The 21,134-nt window shown below is 38.8% G+C and overlaps 1 protein-coding gene across 3 annotated transcripts in view; it reads left to right on the top strand.

Moving 5' to 3' along the window:
• The window catches only part of lpp (LIM domain containing preferred translocation partner in lipoma), a 145,069-nt gene that overhangs the window by 48,328 nt on the left and 75,607 nt on the right, over positions 1-21,134 (top strand). For all 3 annotated transcript variants that reach the window (XR_009921934.1, XM_062395293.1, XM_062395295.1), the window contains 3 exons: positions 1,341-1,540; positions 15,513-15,610; positions 19,839-19,961. Coding sequence is in view for 2 of the 3 variants with exons in the window: in XM_062395293.1 (XP_062251277.1) it covers positions 1,345-1,540; positions 15,513-15,610; positions 19,839-19,961 (417 nt within the window). In the remaining variant the exon portion in view is untranslated. The remainder of the gene's footprint in view (positions 1-1,340; positions 1,541-15,512; positions 15,611-19,838; positions 19,962-21,134) is intronic.

Here is a 21,134-nt window from a genome sequence, read left to right as displayed (position 1 = left end):
AGGTTTGATACAGTATATCTCAATCACTGTAATAATTATATGCTGAGGTCTGAGTAAGTTTCTTTGAAATAACACGTTAAGTGATTTAATTGGGTTTAATGTGCACTGTAGGGCAGGGTTTATTTAAAGTGACATTCCACTGCCTGAATGTTAAATTATTTTACATTATCAAAAAATCAAATCTCAAACTGAAATTGACATTTTTCACTTAGCACGTCATCTATTGAGTCCTACTCACTCATACTAAGATAATTTTCTTCTTAACTCTTCCCTCTCTCCGAGTCATCTTTTATTTTGTTAGCCGTTTGCGTGTCGGGAAATAAAAGCGCTCACACTGAAAGGACAGGTGCGTGTGAGACACCAGAGCGGCGTCTGAATCACAGCATTAAGAGCAGATGGAAAAATATCAAAAGTGGGAGCCATTCAGACGGCAGGAGGGGCTGGGATTTCAGCAGATATTAAAAGATGATTGTGCGTGGGCTTTTCGATGGTGCTTCGGTGAAAGTATGTAAACCCTGTATCAGTCGGAGTGAGGATAATAAACAGCAGAACATCAGAACGCAGAACAACAAACAAACAAAAAGAAGGATGGGGAGCGCGGCGTATAAATAGTTCAGATATTCCAAGTGATTTCAGAATGAGATGGTGAAATACTGGATGTCTGTGTCCTCAGCTACGGCAACTTAATCCGAGCAGTGTTTTCTTCACTGTAACTGTATGAAGGACACAGAAGTTGACATATAAAGTAAAGGCAATTCATTATATTGATCAGCTATCAGTTAGACCTACGTCTGTGTGTGTATATATATATATATATAGATATCTTGTGAATTCAGTTCCCAATCAAAAGAAGAATAAAAAACAGCGTATACAAATAATATGCATTATATCTTCACCTTCCTACTTGGCATGCAGATCAGTGTTCTGTCGTTCCTAGACTCTGATCTGATCTCAGTTTGGACAGCTACATCAACACTTGCAAATCACTCATGGTTACATCAGCATTACAGCATTTTTCAATAGTTTTTCTGCTACAAAATTCCGTGTTTTCGTTTTTGTCTCACGTCTTGTTTTTGTTCGTGTTTTTGATTTGTTGTTGTAAGCATTGCAACCGCGGATGCAAGCAAAGTAAAGGAAAGGGCTTAGACATAGTTCAGACAAACTTTAAATTGGACACATTAACACATGTCAGACAACCTTGTTTTTCTTTTACAAAATAACATTATCAGCTGCCTTAACAGTATCACACAATAGTTCATAGAAAAAAGCAGAGTTGATTTTCACACATTTTTCCTGTTGCTTGAGCAGCAGTTTGTTTGACGTTTTTCCCCCCTCTACAGAACCATGTGGAACCAAGTGAACAGTGACGACCAGACAGGACAAGTGGCTGCCAGGATGGAGACCACACCGTCTATGGGCAGTGCGAGCATCTCTATCTCCCAGCAGCAGGCACCCAAGAAATTTGCCCCGATGGTTGCACCCAAGCCCAAGTACAACCCTTACAAACAGATGGGAGATCCCACCAGCCCTGACCCCTCAGGTAAAGTCACAGAAGTCGGCAATAGATATTTGAACTAATATCAAGGAATTAAAAAATTTATCTAAATTTAAACTTAATATGAAATTGTGGTTTGACTGTCGAATTCCAACCCGGGTGTCTAAGAGTCTATGTTGGTATAGTTTGAAGATTGACACATTTTTATTGCTAAAGTGATATTTGTAAGGGTTTTTACTCACTGCTGGTGGTCAACATCTTCATTTGACTGATTTCAAACCAGCACAAAATCTGGTAGATTTGTTAAGCAGCGTAACTGCTTGTCTGCCTGTTATTTGCCAGATGGTATAGTTGATCTATATGTTAGGGTTTTTTGTTGTTTTCTGTCCTAAAACTCTCACTGATAAAATTTGAGTTAGAATTTGAGCAAACTATAGAGGAGTTTAAAAAGACACGTAGCAATTTGTGATTGTTTTGTTGGAATTTTGATGTATTCCTTTGTGAAACTATTGTGATCATCATAACTATCATCAATTATTGAGATATGGGAACAACTTGTGGAATTTCTATAAGGTCGTTTTTTTTTACACATTTAATATAAAAAATAATTGAGTCATAAATTAATAAAAACTGTAAATTAAAAGATCCCAAATATTCGGATGAAAGGCCACATACGATCCTTGAGCTCTTTCATTTCTAGATGTTGATCGTAACAGTCCTTGCTTTGTGCCAGTGTTCTTTCAAGGAGTGTAAGTACCGAGGTGAGCAGTCATGTGTGAGTTCAGGAAGCTGCTGTTGAGTGTCTCTTTTTTGTTTTAATGTTTGTTCCATTGCACTATGGTTGTGTTTCTTTTTCAGTTTGCACCATGTAGATTTACATTTAACCTAAAGAGGATTTAAAATTATATGAGTAATTAATTACAACGCTATGTAAATGTCTGACATTGGGCGTCCACAGAAGCTTTGCGCTACAACTCTAGTTGACATCAGACAGGTATGAATACTTTAAAAATACTAATTAAGAAGTAAAGCAGAAGGTATTTAAGTTGACTCAAAGAAAAATAATAATAGGATGACCGATTCAAATATATATTTAAATAAACTGTTTTCATAATAAATTCGGTAATTTGAAATGAGAACACAGGAAGTGATTTTGAGTCAACGGCAAGAAAGAAAAAATACTGCGACGAGAAGACACTGTAAAGACACCTCTTCATTGTTATTCACAGACATTTTAAAAGCATTGATGCTCATATTTTACGTATGGTTCAAGTGACTGTTCCATACCAACCACAACTGAACAGCGTTATTACAACTGCACTTACATTATCTGAAGTGAGTGAGGTGTCACGCTGTTTTTTTTTATGACTAACAGACAATATTACACACACAGTGTGTATCAACCTACCTCACCATCTGGTAGATATGTTGCCATGTAAATATTCTCTAACCCTCTACCCTCAGACCCCCCTGAGCGCCTTAGATTACCAAAACGGGAAATGATTTTGAAATTCAGCAAGCAGTGAGCATGGTATCAGGCGGAAGACACGGCTGTCTGTGGGGGGTTGTGGACCTGTCTAGTACTCCAGATGTTCGTCTAGTGAACCTTGTTCTGAGGCGGCTGTTTTTGGAATAAAACATTTTTCAGAGGCTTTCACACATTTCATGTTGGCCTTAAAGTCCTTTTCCATTCAGAAATATGTTTTTGCTTATTGTATAGCTCTACTTGTTTGCAAGTTTGAACTTGTATTTGCATACATATATGTATATATATATATATACATATATATATGTATTTGAATGTACATGTACCTCATGTTTTATCGGTTGACCAATATGCTGAGGTCTGGTTATAATACGATTTCCGTCCTTTTTGCCACAGTTTCTGGTTGCAGCTGGTTTAACTCTACAAGTCCTAGAATTGTTTGGGCAGCAGAAACTTTTTAAAAACACTTTTTCAAGAACACGGCCGAAGAGCAACTAGTTTGCGTATAGTGTGTATAGTGCAGCTAATCAAACAGGTCTCATTGGCAGGCAATTCAAACTCCGGGCAGGAAAGACAGACTTGACCACCAACAAAGAAAACCACAGCAATCGTAAGATTTCTTTGTTAACATTGGCTATTATTGAAAAGTCATGTGTGAGTTCAGGAAGCATATAAATGTATATGCGGTATGTATAAATATTATACATACCGGATTTTGATTTAATGAAAACCAAAGATTTAGATTTGAAACCTTGTTTGTAATGATTTTGGAAACACATAATTTTTGCCTAGCCCTTACAGAAAATGTCAATTTCAAGCCCTTTTGTCTAAATTGTTTTGATAGGCTCAGACAGGACCAGTGTAAAATGTCTTGGCATCCCACCTAAAGAAATAAATGAACTCTGGATCTCTTCATATTGACCATTATCCTGAGCCTCATCCACGGATTAATTGTAATTTAAAAAAACAACTATATTTTGTTCCCAGTTGATGATGTGTGGCCTCATTAAATCCTTATAATTCCAAAATGTCATTTTGCTACATAACATTTAATCCAGACTCATTGACACTGTCTTAGTTTCCACAATTAATAATTTTGTGAGTATTAAGAGGATTACTGAAACATTATAAAAAGGCTGGGGAATACCACAGTTGCAGGTGATATTATCAGTGTAAGTTTATACTTTAAATGTTTAAACTTTTATGAATTCAGAAATATCAGGGTTAGATTGTCAGTATCTCATGACCTTCAAGGCCACAATAAAACTCAGTAATTACAGAGCTATGGGTCCAATTTGAGATCTATTACCCTGTTTTATTGATTTGGGGAAAAGTGGATAAAACTGTATTAGCTGCTGTAAAGCTGTATTTGTTTATATGTAATTTCCTGTAAGATACAGCATCATTTGGTGAAATTTAAGAGTTGGAGAAATCTGATACAGCACGAATCTTCATTAAACATTAGATGATGACAATGATGATTGCTGGCTGTCAGCATTTTGAACATGCAAATATGTAAAGCCATCTGCAGACATCGCCACTTGTCAAAGGATAAGACGTCTTTATGAAAAGATTATCTAGGACTCTACTGATTTATTTATTTATTATGTTTTATATCAAATGTAGAGACTGCCTGATTTAAAATAGAGGATTAGCATAAAAATTAAGGACAAGTCAATTTGGCACGGTGCAGCACGCTGTCCCTTTTGTCTATCAGAGGCCAGTGTGAGGGCTGGAATGAGCAGTCTGAGGCCACGGTTACCGCGCGGACAAAGAGGCTGGTGCAGACGGGTTTGTGCGCAGCAAGCGAGGTCTGCACTCACATTTTTTCCGGGATCACTTGTCCTCATTAAAGCCACAGCAGGAGGAGGTGAGAGACATATAGGTCTCAGACATTGACTCAAAATCACTCAATACTCCTTACATCGGATCAGATTTTAGGCTTTGAGTTGATCTCATAGGCACATGTGCTGTTAAAGGTCGGACATGATCGCTTTATGAAATATAATGTTTGCATGTATCGCAGTGTCTGCTTCGCTTCTTGGCTTTGAACTTAGTCCTATGATTTTGTTCTGGGTGATTGTTCGGTTTAAACATACAATAACGTACGTATGTAACAATTAAGTTGGGAGAACGTGGCCTAGGGGATAGAGCGGGTTCTCTGCAACAAGAAGGTTGCTGGTTCGAACCCCACTCTTTCCCATCTGCATGCCTAAGTGTCCTTGGCAAGATACTGAACCCCTAAATGGCCCCTCATAAAATGTTGAGTGTACTAAAAATGTAAGTCGCTTTGGACAAATGCTTCAGCTAAATGACATGTAATGTAATGTTAAGTGATTAGAGTCATGATAAACTCTGCAACATACTATATGAGAGATGGAAAAAATATGATGAATAACTATCAGTCAATGCAACCCAGTGCAATATCCCTGTAGTAAGAATTACATGGTTCAGTCCTGTTGAAGCAGTATTGACAACACTGTGTCATTTACTGTCTGTTGTCAAGCTTTGACATTTTTTACAAAAACCCTTCATATTATTGACAGGTGTATAGTCGAGCACGCTCGGATGCATTGTGGAACAAATAGGCCTTTCTAGAAATCTCAAACAATAAATCATGATTTTTCTTATGAAAAAAAAAGAACAACCTCACATTCCTCTTATGTGATTAAGTATGACTTTCCTTCTTGACATCGTTTTTAGACGTACATCCTTGTTAAAATGGTTTGCACACTTGTTATCGGATTTCTGTGCAGCTGTCTGCATAGATCAGCACACGTTGATGACTCGTCAGAGTCTGCGTAGTGCTCTCTGAGACTTCTCTGTTGCTATAGCACTTTTCAAACCTGAGGATGACCAGCGGAGGAAGTCCAGAGAATCGGGTCAGGTTTTCCTTTTGCACATGCACAACATAACGAGAGATTCTTTGCTCGGACACATTCACAACAGCAACAAATTATTCCGTGGAAATCTCGTGTTTTTATTTTAAACTATCAACACTTGAGTCGGCCCTTATTGCCACAAACCTTTTTAACTTCTTCGTAAATATCTACTATATATATGGCTCCACTATTTCAACCTGAGCTATTTGTTTTCTTTTTTTTTTGCATTTGCATTTGTCACTTGTTTGAAGCGACATCAACTCCCCACTCGCTCGCGGTGACTTCTGTGGGGAGCTCTGGACTTTCTCCTGACTTCACACCAGGGAGCCAGGCAGAGAAAGTCCACAGAAACGTTTGAGGCTCTCACTCTCACTCAGACATTTGCGTTAACACACACACGTCCGCAGGGGAAACTCTGGGTGTTTCTGTTGACTCTGTTCAGACTTCCCAACACAAGTTTCTTATATTGTGTCTTGAGTTGCATTTTTGTTTGATTCTCTGCTTATGGTGTGACCAAAGAGTCTGATGGTCCACAAGACAACGAGTCATACTGGAATGAGTGATCATTAGCAGCATGATTCAGATAGTAATTCATTTTATGTAAAAGCCTGAAAACCAGATGAGTTAACACTGGTGTCGATTTTTAACAATACCGTGTTGTTTCCTTTCATAATGTCTGGCTGCTGATAATCAAACTCAATAAGTTTTTATAGTGGGATAATCAAAAAAGATAGTTACACATCCGAGAAGTGCTGTTGTTGATAAAAACTTCTTGCATGAAGTTACAGAAAAAGACTTCCTAATTGTTTGCTCAGAGCGATTCGAAAAGTGTTGAACATGTGCATAAGCTGTTTTTATTCCTTCTTGCTTGACTGGCCAGAGGCAAACTGACTACCGGTTGTTATGTCAGGGTCCCTCATGGGTGTCACCAGGAGAATTTACAGGAAATCCACCAGTGAGCGTGTCACTGTCCCCATAGAAACCACAGGCTCATGCTCAGAGCACACACAAAGGCCACTTTAATCTAAGTGGAACACATACCTCAACTAATTGTTGTCAGTACTTTGTGTGTGTCTGTGTGTGTGTGAACCAAATGATATTCTCATATGACTCATATGAATTGTTTGGGGCCGATGCTCATGTAGATCATAAGGAGTAAAAACGTTCTTATACTAATATGTTGGTGATAATGTTTCCCAGAATGTTGTTGTCTATGATAAAGACAAAATATTTATTGACAGTTTAAAGTTTAAACAAATAATGTGTTCTAAATAACTGTAAATTAGAATAAACACAAATACAACCAAATATATTATTTAAATTATTCTATTTATATGTATTTAAATTAGGAAAATTAGAAATTATGTTTTTTTACCTACAAACCCGTAGATTCTGATAAGTCAGTGAAAGGCTAATATTTACAAATTTTATTGGCCAACATTGGGTCACATTTATTTTCTTTATGTAATTCTTCTACAGCATTGGATAAGATTGTGTCCGCTGATCGTTTTGAAACCAATGTTTTCTGGTCCCTGAATGACACTTTTCATTCTCTAAATCTCACTGTCATCCTTGATTCGGTAATAGTGTTACGAAAACAGCCTTTCTAAGTGATGTAATTTATATTTCCTTACACAAATTGCAAAGTAAAGTTCACTTTAAAATTTCTTTAGCTGTTATTTTAAATAGAGGATTATGACCAAACACACATAATGTCTACACATTTCTTGTTGCAAATGTTGCTGAGAATGCTACTGTTGATAAGCAGCTGATCTATATTTTGTCTTTTATTTGACAAAATCTTAATTTCTATAATTAACAAGCCCAATAAGAGTGTTCTTCATCAGAGACACCTCAGTGTCCTTTAGATTGTAATAATATTAAAATGTCATCCCAGCAGTTGTTGTTGTGGTCACTTCAAACACGACGGTACTGACAGTGTGTGGGTAATAAATGTGGTGCCTTGTTTTACCGTTGAAACATGTTCGAACATAAAATACATAGTCATAGTATGCTGCTGAAACGCCCTCCACTGATCCCCGGACGGCCTTTCCTAACGCACGCTCATATTTATGTTGTCCACCTGCAGCTAATCACCTCCTACGAGACCTTTCCCTGATCGAGACCTCTGCTCCATGTCAGACACACATTTATCCCGTCGGGGATACTTTCCATAATGTTGTCAGACGTTTATAATAAAAATCTGAATGTGTCAGTGACAAATAATAATGACGTTGAATGGACTTAATTTGACGCAGCCATTTTGAGGTAGTCTTGTTAAAGCATTCGAGCTCAGAAGACTGGGCGGACTCCAAGCATTTTTGTCTTCATTAATTATTTAGGAAAATAGGGCCCAGGTTAAGAAAGAAAAAAACAAAAACTGGAATTGTTCTTTAAAATGTAGAATAAAAGGCTTGAAGTCCACAGTAGTGTGTCAGCGTTGCAGCGGCTGCTTGGAAAGGCTTCATGTTATGAAAAGGGATGAGTTTACGCAGCAGTGACTGCCTGCTGTGACATTTGTCTGGCTTCATTTACTTGCTCTCTCATTTGTTTTATAAGAAACAATAGTAAACCCTTTCCATCTTTTGATGAATCACGCTCTCACTCAACAGAAAACCATCAGAGTTTAATGCACTAATTGTTCGGCTCGCTTATTGGTTCAAATGTTCGGGTAAAAAAGAAAAAGAAAGTTGGCTCCGGTTCGAAACCGTTCACCCTTTTCACAGTATTTGTTTCTCTGCTTTCATACAAAAACATAATCCCTCTATTGTGCCTGATCTCCATTTCTGCTCCCAGTGGGAATTCTCCTCATGAGTAGCAGAAGCCAGTTTCAGTCTGCTCCTTTACACTTAAAACAAGCACATCTCCCAAGACCTCAAATCCCTGCCTTGCATCTCGAAACCGAGTGCAGTCACAAATCACTCGTCTATACATATCATGCTAATTAAGAGCAGGGCTCAGCAGCTCTTCTCCAGCGGAAGACAGAATAAAACGGGTCCATAATTATGTCAAAACAATGCACTCGCAACCTCTGCCACAGTACACTTGGAACGAGTGTGCCTGGAAGGGATTATAGGTTTTCACTCCTGGATAAAGGAATGCCCTTTCTTTGATTTTATTTTGTTTTTAATGCACATTAGGCTTGTGCAAATATAAAAGGATGAACAGTTTAGATTTCAGGCGCCAGGTATTGTAGAGTTTCTTTTCATTACAGACCTGTCCAATTCCAAGCAGTAGATGACTGTCACATGACACACGTGGATCCACACTGTCGCTCTCCCCTGCCCTCACTTTGGCACGATGCTAACTGTCACAAGCGAGAGACCAGCTCTCAGCAATAAATTAAGTTTAGACTGTGGAGGTAATTTATGCTGTGTACATATAAGCGAACATTGTGTGATTTATTTAGTTTTTTACAGTGATAGAGCAGTGTCTAGGGTTTCTTCAGCTTCTGATCTTTTTGTTGTAAACTGATCCTTAACTGTAGTGTTTTATGCATTATGCAGGAGGCAGTTATATTCTGTGCCAGGCTTTGTCCTAAGTCCTTAAAGGCCAGATGGCCCCCGCTGGCACACGTGTAACTCTGATAATATTGTACATATTTAAATCTGCAAACATATGCTCACACCCCCCTCTATATTTTAATCCTTACAACAGAATATAAAGGCTCATCTGCAACCTGCAAAGTATTTTTTATTTTTTTTTTCTCCTTCACAAATCTGTACTTGTATTTCTCTTTTCTGTAACAACGTAAATAATTTCTAAGAATTTACACTTGTAGATGCGGGATGAGATGATCAGCGTTGCCTTCCATTAGTCATATACAGTGTTGGAAGTATTATAAATGCATCACTTCCTTTAAAAACAAAGTTTAATATTAGTCTCACTGTCACAGCTGGATCCACCTCCACCCTTTTAAATATCCTCTTAACAATAGTCCGCTTCCTGATAGCCGGCTATATCTCATATGGCCTCTCAAATAACTTTAATTACTGATTAGGATTCCTTGTTCTCAAAGCAGCTACTTAAAAGTAATTGCTCAATAAAGAGAGGGGAAGTTGTCGTATTAAGTAGGTGTTCCTGCTGCTTCTCTCATTAGTGCTCACTTGGAGCTTTCAACTCCCTGTTGTCACAAATGGAGTCGGCTTCATTCACAGCACAGAAGCCGTTCTCATTCTGCCGCGCCGCTCTAAATCACCGGGCCGAACAAAGCATGCTTAACAGTTCGAGCTGGTGTTGATTTGGAGTTATTAGAAATGGCCGCCACTGAGACCCGGAATTCGATTTCCAGTGGCTGTACCGCTGGCTCAGTCGCTCTTCTCAATACACAGTCAGCTGAGTTGAAGGTAGGAAGTCAGTGGGGAGCTCACGAGCCTAACTTATCAATGAGGTTCCTCATTTTCAGTTTCTATACTGAACTTTACAATTTCAACATTAAACTGATTTCTGTCAGACATGCTGTCCCTCTTTCCCTGTAGTTGACTTTAAATAAGGCTCTTGTTCTATAAGCAAGTTTAGAAATTGAATTGGACATAAAAAGAGTGTGTGGATGACAGGGTGAATGGTTGTTTGTCTCTGTATGTTGGCCCTGTGAATGGCTGGTGACCTGTCCAAGGTGTAGCCTGCCTCTCGCCCAAAGTCAGCTGGGATTGGCTCCTGCTCCCCCAGCGACCTTTACAGGATCTGTAGTAGACGGTGGATGGATGAATGGATAAAATGTGACCGAATTGTAAAAACAGTTTGATATTTAGACATGTAAAAACAGTCTTAGTCATTCTAAGTCATTCTGAACCAATTGTTTAATGTCCCACTCCAGTCTTTATATTGATACTTGCTGCAAACAGAGCTTGATCACGCTATTCATATTTTGTACACATGTTTCTGTATCAGTTTCAAGCGTGTTGTCGCACCAGGTAGGGATATCCAGCACGATATAATACAGAGAGCAGATGACTATACATGTATGTAATGTATACATATAAAATACATGTATGGAAATTATTTACATTGTATTTACAGATATGTTACATTCAGCCTTTATGAGTTAAAACAGATCTAAAATGTATCAATCAAAATGTTTTATTTAGATAAAACATTTACTTCATACAGTCTAATTCCTAATAATGAAACATGTGATACATTTAAGTTAAAACTAATGTCACAAGGGTCCATTACTTCCTCTTCGAACTGTTTCTTTTAAAAGCTGTATAAGCTCTTTTATTTTTCTGTTTTGATTATACTGTTAACACAGATTTTGAAATACAAACGATCATGAATTGCTCTACCAGAAATTCCTCTTAATGCACCAGCGTTTGCACTAATCATAAATGTCAATGCACACACAAAGGCTACATGCTTAATAATGATGAAAAATATTCATACTACATTTTCTAATAATTCAGAATATTTAAATATTTAACTGTCAGTCAGCGTTAAATATTTAACTCGGAATAAGGAGTTGGGTTGGTCTCATGCTGTCCAACATCATTATAGTCTTTCAGAATGATGTGACTTGCAACAACTGTTTGCATGACTTTAAGTCACTCTTAATAGAAAGCAAAGCAGTCCTTGCATTCACAGGAAGTATACAACATGCTTCATGGAGCTTTTGTATAGAAATAAACCCCTTAAATGTGAGGTAAATTACTTAATTATTTTTTTTTCAGTTGCTTGAACAATGATGAAGTAAATAATTCCATATAATGACTGAAACATTTGGGCTCAGAGGAGAGGCGGTGGTCTAGTGGCAGAAACTTGGACTATGGACAGAGAAGGTCTCTGGTTCGTCTCTAGTTCAACTCCACGGAGAGACAACAAAAGATGAACCTGGATTGATCTGTCCAAAATTCCAAGAGGATTCTCCCTACCCTGTCTAGTGCCCCTGAGCAAGGCACCTTACTCCCCCAACATCTGCTCCCCGAGCGCCGTACATGGTCGCTCACTGCTCTGTGTGTCCTGCACCAGATGGGTCAAAAGCAGAAGTTAAATTTCCCTACCTGCATGAGTGTGCCTTTGCATGTCTGTGCATGTGTTTGGGACTAATAAATGCATCTTAATCTTAGAATAACTCTGCACTTTCTTTTCACTGATACAGTAAAGCTGCTCAGTTGTATGTTTTTGTCAACACCTCAGGTTTGAGAAAAGGATGCATTTTTCACTTTGGAAACTTTATAAAATAATATATAGTAAAAAATTGGCCACTTGTGTGCAGGCGATGTGAAACCAACTGACACCAGTTTTATGAGATTTTATTGATGGCAGTAAAATGTCCAGAAGTTTAGCTCTGCTCTCAGTGATGAAGAAAACGTAGAATGAAACCTCGAAACATGCATGTGAACGATGCAGAACGTTCATAAAATCTGCTTCGCAAACGTTTTACGAGGAAGGAGATGCGATGAGCGGGTTTGTTTGACGTCAGTGTTTGTTCCCAGTGTTTGGGAGAAACACTTGATGGATAGGCACCTTTAAACATTTAATTTGCATCTTTAACTGTAGTAAATGTTCTGCAGTGGTTATGAAAATGTTTTATAACATATTTCCAGTTTGAGTTACAGTGTTGAAAAGGTGTTTTGTAACTACTCCTTAGCTCCGGTGAATTGAGTTCCTTGAGGTCCCTGTTTTTGACAGTGAAGCCAGTGAAAATGTAATTATTTGAATGGGCACTGTGTTTAAAAGGCACTGCTGAAGATCATCTGGTCATCAGCGCCATGTTTATAAAGGACAGATAATTATTTTCATAGAAGAATGTTAAATTACATAAACACTGTAAGCTATGACATTAAGCGTCACTTGCTGACCCTGAATCAGCCACAAACAACTTCAAGGTTGAGTGCAGTCATTTATTGGAGAAAATGATTTTGCTTGGAAGGACTGTGGGAAATACAAACACTACGAATGATTTGGTGTCACATTAGCACATTAACATATTTCAATCCTAAACGACTGGCGGGATGACAGAAGCAAGGAAAATAAGGCTGACTCTGAGGGAATATTACCAGAAAGATCCTCTCAGCGAGGATGCTTAATGACCCCTGTCCCCGCTCCCACTGTTCCACATACAGAACTCTAAGACCTTTTCAATAAAACATGCCTCTCTGAAACATTTACAACTCTTATGTTTCCTGAAATGATAAATCCAAAACATCTTTGATGTCCGAGAGACACGTACATGAAACTTAATGTTTTAATTCTCTGTAAGCCACAAGTTACAAGTGAGTTATATTCTGGCAAAAAGGATCTACGCTGGAGCAGGAGGGGAGGAGGGTGGCCGGGGCAGAACCTTGTTGTCGAGCAGCATGTTTTATTTTCTCTCCCAGAGGTTTAGAGGAGCTGTTACACTGTTTTTTTAGTGGAGGTCAGAAGGTTATTATATAAACAATTCACATGGAGGCCCTGAAGCACCCAGAGGGAATGTTTAATGCAATGCTCACAATTTCTGCATTGTTGTAACGCTCAAGACGCATACGTGTCCAGCTTTAACAGTGCCGCATTATCTCTCTGTCTTTACTTTTTCTTTCGGCTGTTTTGTCAAACAGACGCTGAGAGCCATGCTTAATTAATTTGGTCAGCTGCCTTGGATAAACTACATTGATGACATCAATTAGATTCTAATGAAAACAGATAAAAGCCATGGAAAGCAAATGGAATTTCTTAACAGGACTCATCAAAGTCTTAGCATTGGAACAAATTCCCATTACATCTCATGAAAGCCTTTAATTTGCAAAGCTCATGTCTGGTTTGGTACTTAGAAGTACATGGTCAAATGATTCGGTCTTAAGTCCTGTGCCGTACGAAGCCAAATCAGAATTTAATTTGGCATGTAACTCCTTATCCTGTCTGAAACATGTGGTAGGATGCAATCCTTGGATTAGCCTGGACTTTAGAACTACACATGAGGCTTGTTTCTCCCTTTCTGGCAGAGCAGACACCTAGTCCACCTCATTTGTAACACACATTAACATTTCCAATTTCAGTGGGAAGGAAACCATGCTTACTTCAGATTAGTACATCTTAGGTACCCAAATTGCTGCAAAGTATGTGTCAGTCATTGACATGCGTTGAAGAGAGTCCATTTATGTCTCTTTCACTTTCTTTCTCTCCTTTGGAAAAAATAGCCTTTTTCTATTGACTGATTTGATTTTACAGTTAACACCGATTTTGAAATACAAATTATGATGAATTGCTCTATTATAAATTCCTTTTTATGCAACAGTTACTAATAATCATAATTTCCTAGCATGTGGAAAGATACCGGCTGCACGACATCTAAAAAAAAAACAGTAAAAAAAATATTTTAATATAGAATATTTGTAGCCTGGATGCCAGGCAAACTTAGCCCCGCCCACAACATTTGAGGTTGGGAAGTTCGGTCTGTAGTCGCTCCGTTGGGGAGAAATTATTCCCGGTTCGAAAGTGACCGGAGCAATCAGATTGTCAGGGCGGGCTTTATACAATGATGGACAGATGATCAACGGTAACGTAATCAACCACGTCATCAAAGTGCGCTTGGGTTGAATTTGTTTTCAACAAACATGCCTGCCGCTGGAGAGCTGAGGTGTGGGAGCTGAAGTGTCGCTTCAGCTTCTGGTGTGAACCCGGCGTTAGTAAATAACTCACAATGAGTCGCTTAACATACGTCACATACTACGTTGCTCTGATTGGTTGTAGGTCTATCCAATTGAGACAAGAGGCATTTTTTTTTCTGGTTCGTTTGAAACACCCCCCATAATCCCAGCCCAATGGAGCAATGCTGTCCGATTGCATTGAACTATTTGTTGTAGTTCAACACCTTAATTCAAAATGTATAAACAGTTCAAACTGAATTTGATATTGATGGGGTCAATTTATCAGAATCATTCTCAAACTCAATCAACAATTACAACAGCTATCAGCTAAATGTTTTGCTATGATAGCTAGTCGCCCAAATCTGGTGCCTTACATGTAGTGCCAATTTGATTTTAAGAGCTTTAGCGCTGAAAGCCCCTTCCTGCTACAGCCACAATTGACACAAATGAGAGCAGCAGGAGTTAATGAAAACAGTTTTCAGCCTGAAAAACCAAAAGAAAGTGCAGAAAAATGCTCAAATTCTCAGTAGAGCTAAGAAGAGCTAAAGGATCCGATTGTAATTCTTTGAATTGAACAATCTCTTTATAAATTTTACATACTCCACAATGACATTTTGATTATCACAGCTTTCCTCTCATGTGTCTGTCCTAAAATCTAAGCATTTGTGGGTAATGTTGCTAAAATCACGCTTAGAACATCTCAATGTACATGCTGGTGTCCTTCAACTCTTACCATAAGAATTGCTTAAACATATGACGTTCTTGCACTGGGATCACTCCACTGCCAGTCACATCCATCCATATATATGGAGTCAAAGTAGCCTCAGTAACCTACAGTCTAAATTTATAGTAGTAAATCCAGTAAAGTGTTTAGTATTTCAATCAATCAATCAATCAAATTTTATTTGTATAGCCCATATTCACAAATTACAATTCATCTCATAGGGCTTTAACAGGGTGTGGCATCCTCTGTCCTTAACCCTCAGCAAGAGTAAGGAAAAACTACAAAAAAAATTTTTTTTTGGTGTCGTGCTTCAAAATTATGACAATTTAAACTAAGCTGTTGTTTTCTTTTCTCCAAGCAGACTACCCTCCCCCTCCACCACCTGCTGAGGAATCAACCGGTTTCTCATCATCCCCTGGTTCCTTACCACCACCGCCAATGAACTCCTATGATTATCAGGTGAGCTAGGCTGGTATAGTATTACGTTTGGATGTCCGTAGCTCTCTAAGGGTCATTGCAGAAAGAAAAGACAGCCCCGAGCCCCACTCTGAGTTCATGTACCGAGTCCAGCAAAACTCTCTGTCCAATTTGAGTTGCAGCCAACTGCAGAGATGTACAGCTCCAGCTGCAGATGCAGCCTGGAGCCAGCCATACTAACTTCAGGACCCCCACACAAACACACTTTCTTCAGTTTCTGAGAGCTAGAATGCAGGAGGGATAGAAGGCTGACACCTATTGGCAGAGCCTTGTCACTTTTCTTTGCTTTGCTGGTCAAAAATACCCACAGGCATTTGGCCCTACCGGGATATCTGGCCTCTGTGATCCCACTGACACTCTCAGCACTTGACCTCTGCTGTGAAATCCTCTAAGTGCTTCACATTCCTTTGTTCAATGTAAGCATGAAGATAAAAAAAAAACTCCTTTTCCAAGCCCCTCATTTGATCCAACCAGTTTATATCCTAAATTAATGCTTCTTTTATAAGTTTGGAGACAGACAGTTATATAATTATAATAAATTGTCAATGCGCTGCTCCTCCCATACAAACTGTATACTTAGACAGTATATGAACCCTTTGGGATTTGAATGTACGTGACCATTCATGTGGGCTTATGAAGTTTATGTAAACTATGGCCCTCTAACAGTTATATAGTTGTTCTAAAAGGTGCAGTTTAATAACAGTTACAGTTGTTAGTGTCATGATGTTGTTTATCCAGAAGGATGTTTGTCTCAGACTATGGACAGGACTGCTGTCTTTAACAATCAGGTGGAGGAGGGGGCTCTGTTTTGATGATTTCAGCTCATAATCTCAAGCGAACAGAGACAATATATTCAGTGCTGGAACTATCAAAGACAATTGAGCAGACTTTGTGCTTCTTTATGTCACATGTGCCCCAGGACACACGAGTACCTAAAAATAAAATATATCTTCAAAACAAAATGTACTTCTCACAAATCTAATTTTGTCACGAATTTTTCTGCAAGTCATTAGATCCTCAAACTTCCTCAGATATTATTTCTTTCATTGATCAATTTATGAAATCACAGATAATTATTTAATCAAATTACTAGGGCAAGTTTTTACTATGGCCTCTCAGTCTCACATTTGTAGTTGTACTACAGGGACCATTACCAATACTACTATATATATTTATATATATACATATATAACTGTGAAGATAAATTAATATTTGCTGTTTTCAACAATTTGTTTAGTGCTTATCATATCTTGCCCTTGATCAAGTTATAAATCACAGACTGTATTGTTCATAGTTGTGTAAATGTATCCAATATTCTTGAAGAAAACAAGTGGTTACTTTTTGCATTTTTTCGAACGCACTACACATCTTTGAAAAAGAAAGCTTTTAAAATATTATCCGTGTTCACCTCACTTAATCAGAGTGCTTCTCTGTAAAGAGTCCTTGTCTGAGTGTAAGATAATAGTAATGGAACAAGGTAACGCAGGTAAAATCCATCTAACAGCCTTCAGTGTCAATTCGAAGATATTACATTCTTAGTTAACGCTAACAACCAGTTCCCTTGATTAACTTAAATATATCATTACTCGCCAGTAAAATATGTATGAATTTTCTGGTTTGGAATTTCCTGTTAAAAGTGCTCTACATGTTTACTCATGAGTTGAGGAAATTGATCTCGTTCTTTAAGTATAATTTCCCAACCTCCAGCAAATTAAAGGATTATTTTGGTCGTTGGTCTCCTTTGGTCCCAGAGGAGTGTTTCGTGAATTACAGCAGATACCAACAGCTGTAGACATGGCAGAAAAGAATCACTGAGGACAAACAAATAGTTGTTTCTTTATGATAAGAAACTACAATGGTAAAGTTTTGGTTGGGTTGAGGCTTATAATCAACTTGTTTAGGTTAAGGGTACAATAATCTAAACAAAAGAGACCTTCGATTTCATTGTAGTTTCATTTAGTTAAACTTACAGAATGAATATGATCACGGTAAAAGGAACTGATGTTCCATTCACCTTGACCTCCTCCCTACACAGGCATTGTTGATACCTTGTTTGTACCGTCCCTTTAAGTAGGTTACATTTTTTTTGTAATGGGGGACAGATCATTTACAGATTTACATTGTGTCAGCCCCCTTCTCTCTGAGGCCAGTCAGGCCTCAACAAAATGACACCACACTGTTGCGCGGTGCACACTCTTTAAGGTGAAGGAACTGGGAAGTTTAAAACAATGTCTGGTTTCCGCCGCTAACACACCGAGTCCCTCTCAATCTCTCTCTGTTTCCAGGTATGTCAGGCGGATCCCTGTCACCCAAATATTAAATGCTCAAAGCCTTGCCCCCCCTGTGCCATGGCCCATCAAAATAGGTCCATGTGATTTTACTTATTGCAAATGTTTCCACAACAGTGTGTCCTCAGAGTCAGTGCAGACAGTCTGTGTTGATAATTTAGGCTACATCATGTGATTATGTGAAACGTTTCATCTCTTATCCAAGAGGCTTCTTCATCAGGTCTTGTTAGTTAGTTAACAGATTCCTATCTAATAGCCACGAGTTATCATGTTCTCATGACTTTGTCAGTCGTGGCCTTGAGTTAAATGACTATGAATTTAATCAAAACCAGCCTTCTTAAGTGTAATATGTTACCATATCATCACCAGTAGAGGTGGACTGGAAAGTTTCTCTAAATTGGAGAAATTAATTTGTTTGGTTGGGCGATGGGCAGATGAGTCAAGCATTTACGTACAGATCTGGATATCTCCAGAGCCAATCTGTGCATCTCTTATATATACATATCGGCTGATATGGTATTAGGCATTTTCACATTCAACGCCATTGGCCCCAGACCTCCATCCTGGTCGGGCTCCACAATAACAAACACTTCGCCATTCAGAAAAAGAAGTAGACATCAATTAAAATGTCTAAGTCTTTTTGAATGTGCCAAAGTAGTGAAATTATACACAGTGACAGAGTAAATCAGCGACTAAATGGAGCCAGAAATACTCTCTTGTCTTTATTGCCCTCCCTGACAGAGATGTCTGGATTATGACACCTTCATGCTGAAAGCTTGAGCAAGAGAAAGAAAGACAAAAGCAGTTAGCGCTCATCAAGGCTGTTGTCCACATTATGAAGGCCTGCACGGTGAATTCCAGCACATCACAAAGACTGCACTGTTCCCTTTCATCCTCCTCGTTATCACTGTTAAACAAGTTTGCGTGCTTTTCTTTTTGTTGATTTGAGACAAGCCATTAGTGTTTTGCTTTGTTTACCCCGCTCATGATTGCCTTAGATGTTTTTTAAGCAGCAGCTTGGCTTCGAATGGAGGCAAACTCTTGCCTGTAATAGGTTGTGACAGGTAATCCAAACACATAACATTAGAATAAGAAGCAGTCACTGATCCAGCCAACTCAAAAAGCCCCCGCAGGCAATTGCAAGAAGTCTTCTTGCCGTTGCAGCATAGTTCAGAAGACTAAAAATATATCTGTCATTCCACAGAGAAATTCCCGGGAATTCTGTAGAAAACCCAGTGCCTCTAACGGTCAGATTGTTTAAACTCCTTTCCGCAATTTTTGTGCAACAGCCTTGTTTATTTTTTGCTCGAAGATTTTGTAGTGAGTTGTGCTTACTCTGTGGTAAAGAAATGCAGATAAATAAATCAGTGAGGTCTGAGAGCTGGAGTGAGCTTTTGAGTTTCTCTGGAAATACATTAGTAAAATAAAAACAAGGGCACCTCTTTTGATCACATTTTTTTTAAATGAGGAGTAGACAAAATCTGACTGTAATTTGAAAGAATCAACCTTTTTGTTTGAATGTTGCTGTTTGAGATTGTGATGAATAAAACATGAGGAAGGAGTTACTGTAAATCCAAGTGCAGTGAAAAACAGGAGGTGAATAGTGCACTGTGTTATGAAAGTTGCCTCACAGACAATATATCACGTTATTTCTCAGCGCATATCTCCGAGAGAAAAGTCTCTGCTATTGATGTCTGGCTTTCAAAAGGATTGTCTGAGGTCAAGGTGAAACATGAAATTCCAAGCAGTAATCTATGGTGTAAGACGTGCAGGGGGGAAAAAGCAGCAGACAGCGCGAATCACATGTCTGCCCTTAACTTTCAAGAGCAGCTGGTCGAGTAACCAAGCATGGTCACTGACAGGTTTGGTTCGAGTTCAGTCAGTGGGTAAGTTCACTCTGTTTTTGTGCTGATTGTTCACAGATGAAGGGACCGGAGAAGACGCTCCAGGAGAGGCGCTCCAGTCTGGATGCCGAGATCGACTCCCTAACCAGTATCCTGGCAGACCTGGAGAGCAGCTCGCCCTACAAGCCGCGGATCGCACAAGTAGGACCACCAATGACACAACCTCATAACCTACACACATATGTACACTGACGCTGAGCCGCCCGTGATGATGCTATAGTGATGTCATCAGGGTTATTTAATTGTGGGCTCGAAACATCACAATCTTAACACAAAGGGAAAGACTGCGTCACAAGTTGGGTGTGTAGTTTCACGGAGATGGGTGTTGATGGGGGGGTGTCTGATGACAGGTCATTACTGTCAATGTTGTTCCCAAACATTTTTGTCTTCTGACCTCTGACAAAAGTCAGGGTCGACTCTCATGTCTCAGATTTCACCAAGGATTGTATTTATCCCTGAACTCTGATATTTCGTTTAAAGAATTCCCTAAGAAGTTGAATTATCCAGCTCCCCCTAAAAAATAATATATATATATATATATATATATATATATATATATACACTACTGTTCAAAAGTTTGGGGTCACCGAGACAATTTGTGTTTTCAATGAAAAGTCACACTTTTATTTATCGAATGAGTTGCAAAATGGATAGAAAATATAGTCAAGACATTGACAAGGTTAGAAATAATGATTTTTATTTGAAATATTAATTTTGTTCTTCCAACTTTGCTTTCGTCAAAGAATGCTCCATTTGCAGCAATAACAGCATTGCAGATCTTTGGCATTCTAGCTGTTAATTTGTTGAGGTAATCTGTAGAAATTTCACCCCACGCTTCCTAAAGCACCTCCAACAAGTTGGATTGGCTTGATGGGCACTTCTTGCCTACCATACGATCAACCTGCTCCCACAACAGCTCAATGGGGTTGAGATCTGGTGACTGCGCTGGCCACTCCATTACAGACAGCTTATCAGCTGCCTGCTTCTTCCCTAAATAGTTCTTGCATAATTTGGAGGTGTGCGCTGGGTCATTGTCCTGTTTTAGGAGGAAATTGGCTCCAATCAAGCGCTGTCCACAGGGTATGGCATGGCGTTGCAAAATGGAGTGATAGCCTTCCTTATTTAAAATCCCTTTTACCTTGTACAAATCTCCCACTTTACCAGCACCAAAGCAAGCACAGACCATCACATTACCTCCACCCTGCTTGACAGATGGAGTCAGGCACTCTTCCTGCATCTTTTCACCTGTCCTGCATCTATAAAATGTTCTTCTGTTTGATTCAAACATCTCAAACTTTGATTTGTCTGTCCATT

Source organism: Platichthys flesus, chromosome 9 (genome assembly GCF_949316205.1).
Source record: "Platichthys flesus chromosome 9, fPlaFle2.1, whole genome shotgun sequence".
In the NCBI taxonomy this organism is placed as follows: domain Eukaryota; kingdom Metazoa; phylum Chordata; class Actinopteri; order Pleuronectiformes; family Pleuronectidae; genus Platichthys; species Platichthys flesus.
This window is presented reverse-complemented; position numbering and strand designations above follow the sequence as displayed.